Below are 20319 nucleotides of genomic sequence, written 5' to 3'. Positions count from 1 at the left end.
CTGAGGTCTTTATCCTGGGTCTCCAGCATCAACCTTATGCTGCCTGGTCAAACAGCAGAACAGGTATTTGGCAAATGTTGAAGAATGACCAAGTACACAGGTAAATAACTAACCAGGGAACAAAACACCTTTCTGCAGCCAGCTCAAAGCCACTCCAGATAATCCTTCTCTTTTTCTATTTCTCCCACATCAGAGTCAGCTGTTTCATTCCTGTGATGGCAACCCAGGACAGTCTTAGGGGAAAAAAAAAAAGCTTTTCACAGAACACCTCTGGAGAGGCAATTCAGATTTAAAGAGATACACATGGCATGTAGAGGTTACTGGGTCAAGCACTATAGATGTTCTTAGAACACTTCTTTTGACTAGAAGCCCTGAGTTTTTCCTGTGATCCTGTTTAGGAGAGTGGGTGTCCGATGACAGACTTCAGTCTGTGTATTCTGACATCTTTCCATATAAAATATGTTTTTTTTAAAAAAAGACTGTATATAGAGTTGCCATGTAATCTTCACCCTGTTTCCCCAGTGTGGAAAAGATCCCAAGCAGGACATAACAGTTGGTACAAGTGACATTCCTACTCCAGACTTAGTTTTAAATGCCTCTGTGTGTTTGCATACTTTACAGTTCTGATCACAGCTCCTTGCTCCCCCCCCGCCCCCCCCGAAGAGCACCAGAGGAAGGGGCTCAGGCTGATCTATCCCAGCACAGGACTTGGTTCCTGCTGGCACCTGTGTGGCTTATATTCTTCTCATGTGCAGAGCAGGTGACTGATCATCGTCTACATACGCACTTAAACTTGCAGTCAGCACGTGTGCAAGCTGCAGGAACAACATTTTAAGGCAGAAAAGCGGAGCATGAAGCATCTATTATTTTAGAGGCCAAAAGTTGGCCATTTTCCCCAATTGTGAATTGGCAAACCGGCTAATTGCTCCAAAGCGACCCTGGAACCGAGCTGTGATCGCCGGAAAGCGCAGTTTTTAGGACCCCATCTCTTCACCCCTGGGCTGGGGAAGTGGGAAGGCTTCGCAGGGGCCCAGGGCTCCTCCTGCTTTCTTTCACCCCCACTTTCACCCCTTTCTTCCCTGGGGCCGGACTGTTTCACCCCGTCTCCAGGCAACAGCCAGGCGCGCCAGGCGGGACGTCATTTCCTGAAGAGCCCGCGGGGGGACAGGGCGGGGAGGGGGAGGGGCGAGGGGGCGGGGCCAAGTCCGGGCTGGCGACGGCGGCGGCGTCGGAACTCGCTGGAAGACTCGGCCCAGAGCTGCTCAACAGTTCGCAAAGTCCAGGCTCCTGGCCGCGTGGCTCCGTGTGCGCCCGGGCGGCGTTGGGGCGCGGGGGGCCCGGGCTGCTGCATAGTGGGCGGCCCGGGACATGCCCCGCACCCCCCGCCGGACGCCCGCTTGTCTCCTCTGGCTGCGACTGCTCCGAACTCTGAGTCTAGATTGACCGGCGCCCTAACTTCTTTCTGACTTTGGGGTCCCCCAGCCCTAGAGGAACGGGCATCTCGGCTGGGGGAGCCCCGGGCATGGTGTGACGGGGCGGGCGGCGTGGCTGCGCCCCCCACTGCGGCCACGCGCGGTCCCCGCGCCTTCCGGCATGTAGCTGCTGTTCGCGCTCCCCCCGGCCTCCAGCCGCAGTCTCCGCGACCTCCGGCCTCCAGGCGCCAACTCTTTGTCCCCCAGGATCCCGCCGCGGTCCTCAGGATTGCAGCCGCCGTCTCTTCGTCCTCCGAATTCCAGTTTCACCTGCTTTCGCGCCCCTGGGACACCAGCCGCTGTCCCTGCCACCTCCTCGGATCCAGCCAGCGCTCTAGCTCACCCGCACCTCCCCAACCCACCCCGCAGCCGTCGTCTCCGCTCTCCAGGCCAGTCTAGACTGCAGCCGGCGTCTCCGCGTCTACCCCAAACCCAGACTCCATCCGTGACCTCCGCGCCCCGGGGGATCCAGCTGTCGCGCCGCTGGCCGCAGGTGCTGCAGCAGTCCCGCGCCGCGCGCCCGGAGTGCGGCCGGGCCTCGGCGGGGAGATGAACGCACAGCTGGACGGCCTGTCGGTGAGCTCGTCCTCCACCGGCTCGCTGGGCTCGGCGGCGGCGGCGGCGGGCGGCGGCGGGGGCGCGGGGCTGCGGCTGCTGTCTGCCAACGTGCGCCAGCTGCACCAGGCGCTCACGGCGCTGCTGAGCGAGCCCGAACGGGAGCAGTTCACTCACTGCCTCAACGCGTACCACGCGCGCCGCAACGTCTTCGACCTGGTGCGCACCCTGCGAGTCCTGCTGGACAGCCCGGTCAAGCGGCGTCTGCTGCCCATGCTGCGTCTGGTCATCCCGCGCTCCGACCAGCTGCTCTTCGACCAGTACACGGCCGAGGGCCTCTACCTGCCCGCCACCACCCCCTACAGGCAGCCCGCCTGGGCCGCTCCCGACGGCGCGGGGCCCGGGGAAGTGCGACTCGTGAGCCTGCGGCGCGCCAAGGCCCACGAGGGCTTGGGCTTCAGCATCCGCGGGGGCTCGGAACACGGCGTGGGCATCTACGTGTCTCTAGTGGAGCCGGGCTCCCTGGCAGAGAAGGAAGGGTTGCGGGTCGGGGACCAGATTCTGCGCGTCAACGATAAATCTCTAGCCCGGGTGACCCACGCGGAGGCTGTCAAGGTAGGGCTGTGGTTTATGGGCGTGTTAGAGAACAGTAAAGGCAGTTTAGTGCTCCCTCTTCGGTTATCCTGTGCTGCTATCTTTTATACCAAACCGCCTGACCTTTCTGGTCTTTGTTGTTGGTTTATTTTGCCTCCCTGACCGGATTTTAAAAGAGGGACATTTAATTTGTGGCACAGATCGGTGTTCCTTGCACGGAGAAAATGGTTATTCTTGCCTTAGGCGACCTAAAGGCTAAGGCACATACACAGTATCACATAAGCAAATGCATGGTCACAAAATGTGGAAAGGGTTGTGGATCCTTAGAAGTGTTAGAAAAGAGCCCCTGCTTGACATTGGGTAATTGATGCTCTCCCCCACCCCCACCCCCACCCCGTCCCCACGTCTTTATTGCTGCTGTGCTGTTTTCTGGATCCTGTAGGCTTTTTGCCACTGAAAGTTAGTTCTGCCCCAGTGCTAGTGACCCAGGAGGAGGCTGGGTGACCACAGAACTGGGGCTGATCCCGCTATTTGTGGACTAGATGGTGTATGCTGGAACAAGCCAGACCAGAGAACTGGCTCCTAACTTTGTTGCAAACTCGGCTTCTCCCGAACATTAGAAATGAACCCAGAGTCCCATGAAACTGAGCACGTTTTTTTGTTTGTTTGTTTGTTTGTTTGTGGGTTTTTTTCATGGATCTTGTCAATTGAGAAAAATAACCTCACCACAACCAGCTAGTAGGAATTTAATCCAGCTGTCTGGAGGATCATTCATGCTTGCTAATCTTATCACCCAGGGTGAGTGAACACCAGCCAGTTGGAGTATGAGCTACAGTGTTTGGTCCGTGGGTGGATCCAAGGAGCTTTCTCTCATAAGTATTTAGCCTGAGCCCTACTGCTTATTAAACAAGAAGTGAGGAGTTGGAAGGAAAAGAACCGGTAGCTCATTATCCATCCTGTATGGAGAAATGCTTCCCCCCAGGTTTGGGTTGACCTGTGGTGTGAGCCCCTCCCACCCCATTCTCTGGGCTCCTGGTCCACCTCACCCAGTTGTACCAAACAGGGCATACTGGGTGCTGGGAAACTCTAGGCAGCAAAAGTCCTGGGCTGCTTGCTGTGTGGTGTTGAGTGGCTCGTGGCCAGGCGAGTTGGGCTGAGTGCTTGTGTATGCGCCTTGGGTGCCACCATCTGTCTCTGACGCTGGCCTGGCTCGTTTGCTTCTACACTCAGAGACCCCTCCGTCCCTGAGGTTTCCGAAAAATCCTCTGCCGTTTCTGGAGAAAGCCTAATGGGCTTTGATTATTCTGGGGGCCAGCAGAGAAAGCTTTTTGTGGGCTTCCCATTCTCCCATACCCCTCTCCCAACATCTTCTCCTCTTTTATCTTACATCCCATATATCTAAGAAGAAATAGTCCATTAGTGTTCTCCTAAGAGGTCCAAGTTCCCAAAATGATAAATTTACGCTCTAAAGAGACTCGATCCAAATGTCATTTATAAACACGGATTCAAGCTTAGTGGCAATTTACAGAGCCTGCAGTCACTTAATCATCTCTAGGTGAGAGACTTTGAAAAGGCCACCTGAATATGAGCAACACAGGCTTGTTCTTCAGTTGACACCTCAGATCTGGCTGTAACATTCAGTTTCTGGCCTCCAAGTGGACACTGTCAGGACTGTGTGCCTCAACTTCCCTGAGCTGCTCCAGGTGCTACTGTGCTATGTGCTCAGGGGAGCACCTAGCACCAGCTCCTGCTTTCTGCTTGCAGAGGGACACTTCCACTCTCCTAGCATAGTTCAGGAAGCCTGCAATGGACCGCTTACCCTGAGGTTGAATGGGATAGGAACAGGAACATCCTTGAACTGTGACGTCTGCAACCCAGGAGCCTGTGTGAGCAGAGCTGACTCTCGGGTCTTGTCTTCCTCCTGCTGACTACTAAGTGCAGTGTGCTTCTGGCCCAGGGGAGCCCCTCTTCTAACCAGGGTCAGGCAAATTGGGTGTCGTATCATCCAAAACCCAAGGGACGAAGAGGACAGAATTTACAGTGGTGACAGAACAGCGGACACCTCTGCAGGGCTGCATCATATGCACATAAACACCTGGAGAACTGTTGACATAGTTGTACAAAATGTAGAAAGTCCCTTCTCTGAGATCCAGGAAACACACGTTGCCATCACCTGGGAATTCTGTATGTGGGGTCAGCCACAAGCTGTGGGGCTCAGAGGGCTCCAGTGGTCCTAGCTGGGCTCCAGGCTTCTTTCAGTGTCCCTAAATGTTCACAAGTGTCTTGCTTCTGTCCCAGAATCTCCCTGTCTACTTAGTAGAAGATGCTTTTCAGTTTTAAAAATCTGTATTTTTCGTTTATGATGCAGAAAGGAAGTGAACGTCAGAAGTCTCCCAGAAGAGAGATTAAGTTTATGTATACCTATACGACAGAACGAGAATCCAATTAAAATAAGCTCTAAGAATAAAAGTGTTGGAGCACCTGGGCTTCAAAGAGGAACACAGCTTTTAAGAGAAGGGTCAAGTAAAGAAAGTTGGCTCCGCTTCTTCCCCTGGTAGATCTTACATCTGTTGACATGCAAGCGATTTACGGAGGACTTTATCCTGTGCCCCACTGGTTCCCGTTCCTCTCTTAAAGTCCAGCTATGAAATCAGCAGTGCCAGGTCCTGATTAAGCAAGTCACTTACTATTTATTTAGAACTATGTTGAATATTTGGAATGAATAAGATTCAAACTAGTAATTTAAAAGAGAAAGTATACCTTGCAAAGGTCTCCAGCCAAGAAGCTCATAGGCTGCTTGCTGCATTAAGTTCTGCCGAACACTTGCTCCGTGTGACCTTGGACGAGTCTCTGACATTATCTGCTCTAGGCTACATGAGTCTGGGGCTGTCCAAGGTCCTTCCCAGCTCTGGAAGTCTGTGATTTACTTGAAATGGGTTACCCAGAAGGCATGTAGACCATCTGATCTGCTGTGTTCTTGTTCTTTTGGAATTGCCTTCAATTAAGGCAAAGAGAATTGGCTAAGGTTTGGGAGAAGAGAAGCTTGGCACTCCTGGGTAACTCTGTGCTAAATCAGGAAATCCATGTGTTACACACTGTACTGATGGGCCCGGCTGTCGTCTCTCACCCCCATCTCTCGACCCAAGAACACCAGCCCTGGTGTGAGTCCAGAGGGAGTGGGAATTGCCAGTAGGACAAACAGGAGCATCTTGGGACCACTGGAGATCAAGTCCACTCACCCACTGGCTCTTTTAGCCCCTTGTTGATACATGTAGCAGTACTATGAATATCTGTGTGTGTGTGTGTGTGTGTGTGTGTGTATGTGTGTGTGTGTGCGCATGCTTCATAAAAATTAAACAACCTTCATTGCAGTCCCAGCATTCCCACAGGTAAATCTGAGTGAGTAGCAAATTAGAATCTGAAATGTTCCAGACGCGAAGAAGTGTTTGTGGACCCTTCCAATTAATTAGAACGATCACTTTGCCCCTTCCTTTGCATAATGACCCAGGAAGAATCTGTCAAAATTAATACAAGTCATTATATTTGGTTCAGCAGGTTCAAAAAATGGCACAGTTGTCATTTTACACTGTCTTGGTTAGTGAAGCCACTATATATACTCTTATCACTTCCAGATTTGGATCTGAAACCTACTTTCTTGTACCTGGTCTCTTCCTGGGCTCCAGTTGGAAACCAGGGGTATACATTCTCTCTTCTCTGGCCCTGCAACAATTCTTGGTTCTCATGAATCCTGTCAGCCGTGACATGCAGAGTCCGAAAGCCCTTGATTGCCTTGTGCCCACAGTGCAGGCCCAGGAAGAGGACCTCTGTCTTTAATGCAGTCTTGTATATTTATTTGGCTCAGGCTGACACTTGAGGCTTTAGAAAAGGATGCTTGTGGCAGGCAAATCCTCTTGCAGCTGGTTATTTGCTGTTAAATCAAAGCAATGTTTTTTCAGTACTGCCCTTGTATTGAATCATTGACAGTCTGGTAGATTTCTTGTCTTCTGACTTGAAGTGGACATGAAAGAGGTAGAGAATCAGCTTTGTTACTTCTGTCCTCCCCATCTGCTGACAACCCCAGGGCTGTTTATGACTAGCCTCAGGTGCTCATTTGGATGGAGCTGCAGAGAGAAGTGTGTGGGTCCCCCACTCCCCAGCTTTTGTGTGTACACCTCTGCTTGCCTTCAGCCACACACAGGAACACAGCCCCACATGCACCTGTCAAGTGCAGGCCAATCGTCCATGTGCTCTTCTGTCTGCTCATGCATGTCTTCTTGGATTCTTAATCTTCCCTCCATCCTGCAAAGGGCTTTGCATAGAAGCTGGCATTTGGAGGGGATTAGGGCTCCAACTGGCTTTCTAGCAAGGCTCTTTTATGGCTTTTGGTCCACATTGCTTAGGCACACCTCTTCAGTCTCCAGCCAGGACCAGAGAATCTGATTAGAAGAAATGACATTAAATGGCTAGAAGGAGCTGGAGGCTGAAATACCAATCTTCACAGGACCATTCCTTTTTTTTTTTTTTTTCCTTCTTTTCTCTTTAAACCCCCAAGCGAGAATGCAAGCTGGAGTCTAAGCTCACACAGATGTCTAATTGTGCCATGGGGTGGGGGTGCTTTCTGAAAGTTTCTGGGCTGCAACATTTCCTTTTACTTTCACAGGCGGGCAGGTGCAGAGCGGGAAGCAGGCTTTCCACTGTTCTCCCTGCATTCCAGCTACCCAGCGGTAGGCAGCAGGGGCCGAGGGTCGGAGAACATGCGCTTTGTTTCGATTTCCTTATCCCTCTGAGAGGCAGGCAGATGTCTTAACTTGAGCCTGGCAGTGGGGAGCCATTTGAGAGTTACTCAAAGACTCTTAGCCCAAAGCAAAGTTATATGTTTCTGCCAGTCTCATTGTCCACTAGAGACATTTGTCCATCCAATTCTTTGAGCCACAAACCTGTGTGGCTTTGGAAGTCACAGAGGAGTAGGACACAACCCCTGCTCCTAGTGTGTCAAGTAGCAGGGCACAGTTCCAGTGGCATCCACAGGTCACCAAGCGTTTCAAGGCTGCCTTTGCATCCTTGCCTCCGTCTTGAAAGCAGTACCCTCACCCTGTGCCATCTCTCTAACCCTTGATCCTCTTTTGGTTCCTTTCAGCACATCTTTCACCACAGATGGGCAGTGCCTTATGTTTGCCAGCCATCCACCTCCCTACCACATAAAAGCCAATACTGACGGCCTTGTTTGTTCCCGTAGGCCCAGCATTGCCTCCAGGGGCTCCCTGTAGGCTCTTCAATAAATGATGTCCTGACCCTGGCTAGTAAGGTTTCCTTCATTCCTGAGTGTGATATCTAAGGAAGTCCATGTGTACACACTGAATGGAAACCCAAGGGAAGTCCTAAGCTCTTGTGTGTGCTTTGCACGGTGTTGAACTGAACCTCGGTCACGGAGTGGTGAAATGGGCATAGAACTGCTACCTGCCTCCTTCTGAGATGGTTCTGAATATCTGGCGAAGGAAGAAAAAGCATTTGAAACCCTCTACTTCTATTTTATTTAAAGACTCTGTAGTATATGTCTGGGCAGGCAACAGCTTTTCCCACCTTCTGTGGCCTACATCCACTCTGAGACCCTGTTGGCAAGTAAATTTATCACTTTGCTCTTCGTTTTGAAGCCACGTTCTCAGAAGTGAGTTGTTTCAGCAGTGTGATTGTGTCTGTGGTTCCAAAATAGAATCGTTTATGCATTCCCATGCAATCAATGAGCCAATTTGGGGTGAGGTTCATCTGGCTTTGGGGCTCTTATTAAAGCAATTTTAAGCTTCAGGAAGCCCCAGCATGCACCAGGCTAGGCCTCCGGTAACCACACCTGCCCTTCAAACGCAGCATCCTTCAGGAGTGTAGAAGTGAATCCGTTTCTTTTCTTTCCCAGTCCCAGCACCTTTGCCTCCTTCTCCGCGGAGAATTCCTCTTCCTTCTGCTAAATTGGCTGTGGCTGGGCTTCAGCTGGCAGCCAGCTTCATGGGTCTTCTCCCCTCCCCACCTGACTTTGCTAATATCAGCATCCTCTTGAGTCGGAATGCAAAACAAATGTATCAGCCTTTCCCACGTAGCCCCAAGATGGCCTCGTTCTTGGGTTCTAAAGCTGCAGGCTGCGAGAAGGGACATAGAAAAGTGAGGTTAGAAAGGGCATTTGCAGCCAGGTATGATGGCACATGCCTAGAACCAATTCTCCAGGAGGGCAAGGCAGGACCATATATTTGAGGCCAACCTAAGTTTCACAAGTAGAGCCAGGCCAGCCTGGACTGTATAAAAAGAGTCTAAATAAACAAATAATAGATAAATAAATAAATAAATAAGCAAACTAATTAATAGGAAATGGGGGTATTTATAATTATCTAGAGTGTGCTGCTGACTTGTTAATTCATAAATGTGAGCCTTAAGCCAGAGTTAGAACTGATAACCCTGTCTCCAATCAAGCCCAAGCCACACCCACACTGAAGTCTGGGAAATTCTGCTTTGCTTCAGGATCCCCACCTCTAACAACATTTATCCATACACAGACTTACCCAGAGGTGCTGGGGATGGATTCAGTGGGTCGAGGGCTTGCCCCATAGACATGAAGTCCTGGCTTCAATCTGTAGGACCACGTAAACTGTGCGTGCTGGGGTACAAACCTATAGGTCCATCACTGGAGAAATTGAGGCAGGAGAATCAGAAATTCAAGGTCATCGTGGCTACATGTGGAGTTCTCTAATTCCTGGGCTATAGGAGACCCTATCTCAAAATTGAATAACAAGTTGGGCCCACCCTGCCACCCTCATAAGCCCCACGAAACCCCGATCCCCCCTTTGAGCATCATCCTCGTGTGTAAGGTCAGCTGGTACATGGTTAAACCTAAGGGAAAGTGGTCTGTAGATGGAGTTTGGGGATGGGTCTGGATTCACCTCTTAGCTGTGATCTTGGGCAAGCCTCCTTGTCCCTCTGTGACTCAGACATCCCCAGTACTGAATATAACTCATGCTCCTCACAAGCACACCATTGTTCATTATCTCATTGCATAGTCAAGGTTGGAAAAATCTGGCCGTGGATCCCACTGCAAGCACCACAGTGGAAAATATCAGTGGGTCTAATGTGGTTTCGAAAACCTTTTAGTGTGCCAGCTTAATTACTTGGGTTCTGTTGCTTGTTTGTTTTGCTTGGCTTTTAAGTATTATTGGAAGAAACATAGGGGGACTTGGGGCCTGTGCTGTCGCCTGTAGTTGCTTGAATTGCACAGTCATGTGCACAGTGTAGTCGGGCGTCTCCACGTTTCTTTTAAAATGCAATGACTCCTATCTGGCTTCTGGTATCAACAGTTTTGTTTTATAGCCACAAGAAAGCTTGGAGGATAAATGGAACTGGGTATTCCCACCTGCCTTCTGATTATTTTCGTGTGAGGCCTTAAATAATGGGAGGCTGATGGAACAGATGCATGACCTAGCAGCCCAGAGAGGCCAGCCTTGTTTGTCCCTGGTCTTCTCAGCATCCTTCCTTGATGGGCTCCCCAGGGGTCCCCATGCCTGAGGAGAGGGGGCTGCTATTTCCAGAGCCCATTAAAGCAATTAACGCAGGTGAGAGTTGGATTTGATATCACAGGCTTTTTGTACTGAAAAAGAAGAAGAAAAAAACCCTTGTAATTGATTTAAACCACATCTGAAATGGTAAGCAAGGCCACTTTAAGAGGTTTCTGATTAAGAAATATGGTCCAGTTTTTAGAAGTTCATCTCCCATGTAGCTATGCAAGAGTGCTCTCAGACATTAGAATAGGGGCTTTCCTTCTGCCCTTTAATCTTCTGGCTCAGATGGGGGGGGGGGGGCTCCTTTGTAGTGTGTGAACTCAGCTTATCCGCCTTGCCTTCCTTCCTGTCCTCCTCTCTGCAAATACCAGCACGTTCATAACTTCTCTTCCTGGAGCCCCGCTGTCCCACCAATTCTTGCCCCAAAACTCCTCCCAGGCTTACCTATGGTCAATACATATGGATTCTTTATACTCCTTCCTCACCTTCTGGCCCCGTTGTCGCTGTCTGTATCTGATGTCCTTCTCTTGACTCTGATATATGCTGACGCTCCCCATCAGTAGCCTTGACCTGCCTTTCTTTGCCTATCTCCTATTGGGATGATGGCTCCAGCCCCAGTTCAGAATCTCAGAACCTCCTCCTCCTCCTCCTCCTCCTCTTCCTTTTCCTCCTCCTCTTCCTCCTCCTCCTCATCACTGCTGCCCTCCTCGAAGTGTGCCCCTCTGCTCTGTCTTCCATTCTGTTTGGGGCTTGCTTTCTCTAGAACCCTGCTCTTGAGTTAGAAGATCTCAGTGCAAGGGGCAAACTCTTTAACTCAGTAGTCCCCTTGGTGCTTGGCCTCATCTGCTTTTACCTGCAAACAGCAGCTGTTCCTGAAGTATAACTCACACACATCGAGCCTCAGTGCACCCATCTCTCCACTGCCTGTCTGCTCCCTGCCATCACTTCCGTCTACCTTATCCATCTCTATGCAGTCATTTGATGAGGAAGCCCACGAGGAGGCAGAAAACTCAGGTTTTGGCCACCCTGACTTTCCTGGGTGGTTGTATTTCATGGTAGACTTTGGGGAGAAGAGTCACACTGACTCTTTAACTGTCCTTTTAACTTTCTGTTCTTCCTCTCTGGTGACGCCCTGACCTTTGTCAGTGTTGGATTTGGGGGTTGTGTTTGTTTGTTTGTTTTGTTGTTTGTTTTGCTTTGCTTTGTTTGAGGTCAGGTCTCTTTATGCACACCTCACTGGGCTGGAATTCTCTACTTAGACCTGGCTGGCTTCGAACTCACAAAGATCCTCCTGCCTTTGCCTCACTGCTGGTGTTAAAGGCATGTGCCACTATACCCTGCTTTGTCAGGGTGTTATTTTGTGCACTGTCAATGAAAATTTTCTGCTAGATGATGATCACCTCAGCTCAATCCCTTGCTCCCCCTCTCTCTAAGCATAGTCCAGCTTCTGCTGAATCATCTTGTATGGTGCATCCCCTGACTTTATCCATACACAGGATCAGCAGACTTGGGGCTCACCCTGTACAAAGCAGCTGGTCACCCACCATTCATTTGATTGGACAAAACTAAGGTCCAATTTGCTGTGTTCCTCAGAAAAGTCTGCCTGGGTCTTTAAAGTAAAATGCTTGTATAGGTGTGTGTGTGTGTGTTCCTCTTTATTTATTTGAATGACCTGCAACATAAGGGTTCAGTTGAAAAATGGTAGGCTGGCAAGATACCTTAGCTAATAGAAGGGCTAATACGGAGCCTGGCAACCAGGTTCAATTTCCAAGACCCACATAAAGGTGGAAAAAGATAAGAGACTCCTTAATTTGTTTTCTTATCCCCATGTACATACCCACACGTACCTTATACACAAGCCATACAGACACACAATAATAAATGAAGTCATTTCTCGGGTTCAGAAAAGCACATACATAAGGGGGGGGGGAGAGGAACCCGAAGAGAAGTTAAGAGCTTTGTTGCTGTTGCAGAAGACCTGGCTTCGGTTCCCAGCACCAACAGGGCAGTTCATAACCAACACATAACTGTGGTTTCAGGGGATCAATGCCCTGCTCTGACCTCTGCACCTACTAAGCTTGGGTGTGGTGTGCACACATGTGCATGCAGGTAAAACACTCAGACTCATAAATCTAAAAATAAAAAAAATAAAAGAGAGAGAGAGAAAAGCAGAGAGATCTTAGATTGATGATAATCCATCTACCAGAAAGTGCTTTCTGTTTATAATCTGACATGTGTGTTTCCAGTCCCCTATGAGAACTGTTTTGGGAGGGGTCTCCACACACCTGCCTGGCTGCCTGCACTTGTACAGTTGTCTGTCCACTGCTTTTACTCAGTCATGAATCAAGACAGTCCTCCCACCTTGACAAATGTTTCTAGTGTGTGATTTTTAATGATCACATAATATGTCGAAAGGAAGATGCGTGATTTATCTAACTAATTTCTCCTTGTTGGGCAGCTTGCGTTTTCAATGTTATCCATATTGCCGAGTTCCACATTGTGGCACATTAATCTTTAAGGATGTCGGTAATACTTCCTTGGGCTATCTCTCTGGGGGGTGGTGTTGGCTCAGGGGAGAGGCATAATTTTCAGACCTTTGGTAACTGTGGCCAAACTGCTCTTAGGAAGGAAATTGGTTTTTGATAGCCCTTCCCACCCCTGTACGAGCCCTCATTTCTAAGCATCCGTGCCCACACTGGATGTTGTATTTCTTTTCTTTTTTCCAAGCTGATAGACCAAACGCTATGTCTGTTGTTTGTGGATGTATTTATGCTTTTTGGAATGCAACTTCTTATTGGTATTCTATGTATGTCTATGTAATCACAAGTTTTGTATTGGATGTCATCAACTTTATCAATCTTTTTCTTTCTGACATCTGCTGGGTTGGCTTTTAAAAGATGGCTGGTCCTCCACCCTGCATTCAGATTCTTCAGGCGGAAGTTGAATTAAGTTGGAAGCCCGCCATGCCGCCTTTTCAGCCGAGAAAGGTCAGCAAGTAGTGAGGGCTGGAGGGCCGAGGCTAGGACAAGTCTGAGGGGAAAATCAACCCCTCCATGTGTCTACTCCTCGGCCAAGACATTGACATTGATAGAAACAGACTCGGTGTGCTCTGCACATTGATCCCAGGCCATAAAACACCCCGTTGCAAACCCATCGAGACTCAGCTTGGGCAATTGTATTTATGATTGCTGGAGCATTGTGGGAGGGGGAGGGAGGGAGAGGGAGAGAGAGAATAAGAAGACAAAAATTAAAAGAACATTTGGAAAGCAATTTATTTCCATTATAAGGCACTAAAAGGCTGCCCTGTGAGCAGTTAAAGACTCACACTGAAAGCAATCGATGTCTTTCTGGAAGCATCTGTGCCTTCATTTTGGGAGTTGCGGTCACTGTTACCCATGACTCCCTTGCACTTTCTTACAGATTCCTCCCAAGGTCAGGGAGTCACCTCTCCCAACACTTTCTTTTTTTTTGGCTGAAGGCTTTTAATTACTTTTAAACAGCAAGCTGCAACCCACTAAGTTAGGGGTGATGATGGTGAAGAGCAGGCCCTTCTAGATGTCTAATCTGTATCCTGGGATCCACGTTCCCAGGACAGGAGTGAAGGGTTCCTCTTTCACAAAGCACAGACATGTGCTCAGGACATTGATCCCAGGCCATAAGACACTCCATTGGGAACCCATCAACGCTCTCCAAACGAGCCGGGAAGGTGAAGGACTCAACAGAAGAAGGAAGGGAACAAACCCAGCGAGGCTCTCCTGAAAGGTGAAGCTCTTTTCTGCTTTGTAGGATACATTATACATAGCAGTGGGTTTTGTTCCTCATGGCCATAGTAGTATATATTTACCTGTCATTCCCTTCTCATTCCCCCTGGCCTCCTCTGCCCAGTTAGCACTCCTTCTTCCATGGTCTTTGTCTGTGTGACTGTGGGTTCCAGAGGGTTGATAACAGGAGCTTGGTTGATGGGTTATAACAAGACCATGGGCAACTTTCCAGTGGTGACCTCTATAAAGATGCACGCTCCCTCCCCCAGCAACTGCTCCCTGCACTTCCCCAAGGAGGGATGGGGCCCCAGGAGCCCCTTGAAAGGCAAATTTCATAACATTAAAGAACTCCCACTTGTTCATCACCTTCTGGCCTTCTTCCTGGGGCCACCACACTTCCAATTTCCAAGAGCCCACTTCCTGTGCATGGGATCGTGTTTCCTTGAAGTTCTCCTTCCTGCATATGACATGTTCCAGGATGTTTACATTGAACTGTGTTCAGGGATGGGTCCTGGAGGACTCCCGCAGATTCCCCAGGGGAAGGGGTTTTCTCCATGTTTGAAACATCTCAAGCATACAGCTCTGGACCAGTGTGTGGTCCCCAAGGTGGCATGCAGATGTTGGTGATGCTGTCATGAAGCTGTGGTTGACTGGTTGTATATTCTTAGCAGACCACAGAACAAGTCTGCCATCGTCCCAAGACAATACAGAAATACCAGTGTGCGACTTCTGTGTAAGGGGATGTAGATAACTCATGTGTATTCTTAGACCAAACCCGGGAGAGCGGGAGACATCAGAGTTACTGTGGGAAGTAGCCTGCCCCTGACTGCGCAGGTTTTAGTCCTAGACCTGTGCTAGGATTTCAGGGTCACGTGTTCATTCTCCATCATCTGTGTCAGGGAGTACCAACCATAGTGATGAGATTTAACATCCTCTCCACACTCAACCTGATTAATTTACTTATTTTTTATATATGTTTTAATAATATTCCTACATAGGTTAAAAAAGTGATAAGTGATGTAAACTTTAAAAGTGCATCATTGAAAAGGCTGAGGGAACTGGGCACGGTGGCGCACACCTTTGATCCTAGCGCTCAGGAAGCAGAGGCAGGTGGAGCTTTGGGAGTTCGAGGCGTCCTGATAGACAGAGTAGCCAGGGCTATACAGACAGATTCTGTCTTTTACAAAAAAGGCAGGGGTTCAACGATTATCTTAGACTGTAATGATTAGCGAGAGGACTAGGGAATGCTGGTGGGGAAAGTATTTGCTACACAGCTGTGAGGACCCAAGCTTGATCCCCAGAACAGGATAAAAGGGGCCAGTGCAGTAGTAGCTGGAGTCCCAGAACTCCTTTGACAAGATGGGGGTGGAGACAGGAGAATTCCCCAGAGCTAGCCTGGTGTGTGAGGTTGAGAATGGCAGCAGGGGAGTTTTATTTATTTGTTTGTTTTTAAAAGATCGACTTTCATGTGTAGGGGTGCATTGAGTACTTGTGTCTACCTGCCTCATATGCTTGCTTGGTGGCCACGGAGGGTTAGAAGTGACCCATGTCTGTATGTCTACCACGTGCACGCAATGCCCAATAAAGGGCTTGGAACCACCTTGCGCTGGAATTATAAGCAATTCTAAGTCATTGTGTGGGTGCTGGGAACCAAACTGGGGGGCTCTGCAAGAGCAGCAAGTGCTCATAAGCACTGAACCATCATTTCCTGAGTCTCAAAAGAGAGCCCTTCTTAAACAAGGTGGAGGGTGAGGACCAGCATCCAAGGTTGTCCCTTAATTCTCACAGGCACAAGGTGGCACCTGGACACCAGCACTCTCATGAATACAAATATATCATACACACTTAAGTCTCTCTCTCTCTCTCTCTCTCTCTCTCTCTCTCTCTCTCTCTCTCACACACACACACACACACACACAAATAAAACAAAAGTGTGTGTATGTTTGTGTGTTTCACCTTTACATTGAATTCTGAGGTTTCTAGAATCAGAATGAAAAGTGAGATCAGTAGCTGAGTTCTAGGATCAGTCCTAGCATCCAAGGAGCGCTGAAGGCAAGAAGACCATGATTTAGATTCCAGCCTGGGATGTTTAGCACAAGTTAAAAAAGAAAAGTGAAATGTGAAATGAATTTTATTTTACTAGAGAAGTCACGGTGCTCGAGATGTAACATCCCCGCTGGTGGCCAGCCCTGAGATGAAGGCTTTCTTGCCTGAGTTACTGCCTGTTCACTTTATGTGGAACTCCTTGCTCGCCACCTCCCGTGTCTACCCCTGGGTGTGCGGGAGATCAAGCCAGAGGAATGTTCTGCCGTCCCTGTCTGTTAGGAACAACCGTAGATGAAATGATCGCCTGTAGTGAGAATGTAGTGAGGTGAACTTGCCCCACGTGCAGAGAGGCCTGAAGTGGAAAAGAAGCACCCGACACCGAGAGAAAGCTCAGGTGGCCTGCAGGGGAAGCAGCTGCCAGGGGGCAGGGCTGGCACGGCCTGACAGCAGAAAAGGAAGCTTGCTTGATTGCTCAGAGGCCACAGGGAAGGGAGGTGGGCGGGTTTCATTCTAAAAGGATCTGGCCACTCTGCAGTGCTGGTCTGGGGGGGGGGGGGGGGGCAGAAAGGAGGTTGGAGGTGCATGCAGTTAGAGGTCCTTAACACAGAAGGGAACTGTGCACATTAGAGTTTCGTTTCTCATGTCATTGAAGTATGCTACTGAGGCAGAGTCCACACCACCAGTTCTGCTCGCTCTCGAAGCAGGCCGAATGGGAGGCCTTTTCAGGCTGTGAGGACAGACAGCTGGGGCCTTGCAGCCTACAAATCCCATGTCTCCCTTTGGAAACTTTCCCTTATTTGGGACAAGTTGACTTGCTGGCCTTGCAGTACCTGAACCCCTAGTGAGGGTGTGGGGCTGTGTTTGGAGACCCCTAGATTCATATCCAGGCCCTGCCTCTTACTCTCTTTGTGACCTTGAGTAGCACACACCTTTTCTCATTTGTGCAACCCGAAGACTGTGGCTGTCATTGTGATTTTGCTGTTGCTGCCCCCTGCAGGTGGCCATAGGAATCACAACAGGCAGAGAGCCTGCTCCTGGGGCTATCTTCCCAGAGACGGGTTGTACAAAAATGAAGATGCCCAATCTAGGAAAATAGATGCATATGTACTCAAGGCTGTAACTAAAAGGATGTTAGTCACACATACCTCCACTGGGAAGAAGCTAAAGCCTAAATGTCCAGTGTTAGAGGATTAAGAACTCCATGCTGGCTGAGTATTCTGCAGTGTGGAAACCCACGCGCTTACTGCCACTGAACTGGTCATGAGATAGCCCCCTAAATGATTTTCTTCTAAAACAAAGTGGAGCTTTGGCATGATTGTGCATACCTATCATTGTAGCCCCTGGCAGGTAGAGGCAAGAGGATCAGAACTTTGAGGCCAACCTTGAGTTAAAGGAGACCCTGTCCCGAAACACCAAAAGCAATAAGGAATGAATGAGTGAGTGAATGAATGAATGAACATAAAATTTCCATGATGAGTTCGTTTATGAACAAGAAGTTTTGTTGTTGTTGTTGTCGTCGTTGTTTTCAGTGCTGGGGGTTGAAGTCAGGGCCTTCACAGAATGCTAGACAAGCCCTCTGACACTGAGCCCTCTCCCAAGGCACAGAAGACAGCTGTGTTGGTATCCATAGATGGTTTTGCAAGGTGCCAGACTGAGTCGAAAGGGACAGAAGACCAAGTGGAACTCTAGGTTCCTTCTAAGAACAATGTTTGGCCCCCTGAGCTCCCGGCATCTGTTACGGGCACCACATAGCTTTGTTTTATTTTATCATAGTGTGTGTGTGTGTGTGTGTGTGTGTGTGTGTGTGTGTGTGTGTGACTTACATGTGTGTGATAGGTACACTCATACTTATGTGCACATGCAGAGGTCAGCACTGTTGGAGTCTACTTTATTTTTTGAGACAGTCTCTGCGCGTGGAGATTTTGATTCAGCAAGCTGTTCCTCCATCTGCCTGTCTCCGCTCCCTGACTACCTACCTTCCACCTGGCCTGGTGCTGAGACTACAGACACACTCCTGGCTTTATGTGGGAGCTAGAGACCAGACTCAGGTCCTCAGTCTTGTATAGTATACTTTATCTACTGAAGCACCCCCCCAGGTATGTATTGGCTCACTGAACTGTCTGTGATACAGAACCACTGTTGCTCAGCGTCACGCCTGAGAAGTTGAGTGTGAATTGGTGACCGGCCTCAGGCTACAAGTAGCAGCGTTTCTGTAGGTGTGGCTCTCTGGTGATGTGCCTGTGCTTCACAAGCTTCCTAGGGGTTTGTGCTTTCATTGATGTAGAGATCTATGGGCTGACAATCTCAGTCTGTGACTTCAAGTCTAATATATTGCTTTGTCTATGTCCTATTGAATACGTTCCCGGGAGCTCCTGATAGTGTAGACCGTTAACTAAATATCATGATGGATGAGTGGACGACTGGATGGCTAAATGGCTGGATAGATAGATGGACAGAAGAATGGATGGAGGGATGGATGGATAATTAGGTAGATAGATAGGCAGATAGAAAAATGGATGATGGATGGATGGAAGGACGAATAGGATAGGTGGATGGGTGGGTAGACAGATGAATCAATCCATCAATGGATCATGATTGATCGCTAGATAGACAGATGAAAGGATGGATAAGTGGGTGGATGGATTGATGAAAGAGTGGCTGAATGGATATGTGTGTTGTAGGCATACACATGTAGATCTGTTGGGTTCTTCTTCAATGTCTGTCTACCATATTTTTTGAGACAGTGTCTCTCACTGTACTTGGAGCTCCTTGATCCAGCAAGCTGTTCCTCCATCTGCCTGTCTCTGCTCCCTGACTACCTACCCTCCACTCTGCCTGGTGCTGGGACTACAGACACATTCAGTTCTTGCGTGTGTGCTGGAGACAAGCAAGGCAAGGTCGTAGAGAAAGCAGAGCACGTCACGTGCCTTAAGGGACTTCCCTTACAGAAGGGTTGAACTTGACTGCACCTAGGGCAGCTGTGACAGACGCACAGAAGCACGCTGGGTGCCCTTGGAAGGAAGGGTTTGTCACAACCTAGGAACACTTCCAGAGGTGATGGGACTCAGGAGGAGTAAGGTAGGGAAGCAAGGCCTACTGCATGCCAGCTACTGCCAGTTTAGGCAGTGTGCGTTACCTTACTAACCCCTACTGTTCAGACGGTGTGCGTTCTCCCTAACCCCCTTTTACAAGTCCTTCTTACTGCGGAATCAGGCACAGGGAAGTTAGGCGCCTTGCTTGGTGTTCCACGGCCAGTTATCAGCAGAGCTGGATCCCTTTCCAGTGTGTCTGACCCTGGGCAAGGCGTGGTCAGGACCACCAACCCAGGCCTTAGAGTAGTTCTTTTTCAAGGTTAGACACAGAGAAGGGGCTTGAGGTTTGAACCCTGAAATTCCTTTCATTCCTTGAATGTGGGAAAGCTTCTTTTGTACATGAGTTGTCACCTGAGAGTCTTGTGACCTTGAGGCCCATTTCGTGTTTGTGTCTGGGCATGTGTTTGAGCACAACCCATCATTTTGTTAGCACGCCTCTAGTCCCGCACGGTGGCCTTCCCAGGTTATTCCTCTGCCCTCTACTGGGAATTGTGTCATTCTGGCCTATGATGTTGGGCGTCAGAGTTCTCTCCAAAGAGCAGAGCGAGGTGATTTGCCTCCTGAGAGCACCATGTGTGGAGACATGCACGCATAATTCATATTTCAATTATCATGACGTGGGTCTGGTGGTGGAGAGCACCTGCCCCGCGCCATCTGCCAGGTCCGATTGGGACTGCTCTGACTTGCACTGGAAGAGCGCAGGAAAGCCCCTGGGTCCAGTTTTTCAGGTGTGGGTGGTGACATCGGTGGCAGCCCTCGCCTGCAGTGGCCTTCTTACTAGCTACAAGGGAGCAGAATGATGATCTCCAGCTTGTACCATGGAAACAGATGGACCGAGTATTATGCTCAATGCAGAGGGCTGATAGGCAGTTGATTGAGGCAGACTGGCTGGTCCCAGGGTTACTGTTGTAGGGAGGAATATTGATGACAGAGGTCAGCAACACACACAGGCAATGCCCGGTACTTTTATGGAAGTGTTTGTGCTTTTGACCATGTAAAAGTGGCTGTTGAGCCAGGACACAGTTCCAATTGGAGAGGTCCCTGGCCTTCAGGTGTCTTTGTTAAACCCCAATTGGGGTCTACCTCTTGGCATGCCTAAGGTGCTTCCTCTATATGACTCGGTTTTGGTTTTTCTGAACCCGTTTTTCCTCTGTCAGAGTCCCTAGTTTACACCAGGTTCAAGGATACGGGTAAGAAGAGCAGCTAGCAATTCTGAGTGTTCACCCCCAGAATCTAGGACGCTGAAGACAGTTTCCCAGGCCCT

At 49.3% G+C, this 20319-nt stretch overlaps 1 protein-coding gene across 6 annotated transcripts in view; it reads left to right on the top strand.

Annotated features, from left to right (window-relative positions):
- Positions 1 to 1220: 1220 nt before the first annotated feature.
- Whrn (whirlin) overlaps positions 1221 to 20319 on the top strand; it is an 86931-nt gene continuing 67832 nt past the window's right edge. For all 6 annotated transcript variants that reach the window (XM_029539923.1, XM_021199601.2, XM_021199599.2 and 3 more), the window contains exon 1: positions 1221 to 2642. In XM_029539923.1, coding sequence (XP_029395783.1) covers positions 2022 to 2642 — 621 coding nt within the window. In that variant the 5' untranslated portion in view covers positions 1221 to 2021. The remainder of the gene's footprint in view (positions 2643 to 20319) is intronic.

This window comes from Mus pahari, chromosome 6, assembly GCF_900095145.1.
Source record: "Mus pahari chromosome 6, PAHARI_EIJ_v1.1, whole genome shotgun sequence".
NCBI classification, from domain to species: Eukaryota; Metazoa; Chordata; class Mammalia; order Rodentia; family Muridae; genus Mus; species Mus pahari.
Note: the sequence above shows the minus strand (reverse complement) of the source record. Positions and strands in the feature narration are given on the sequence as shown.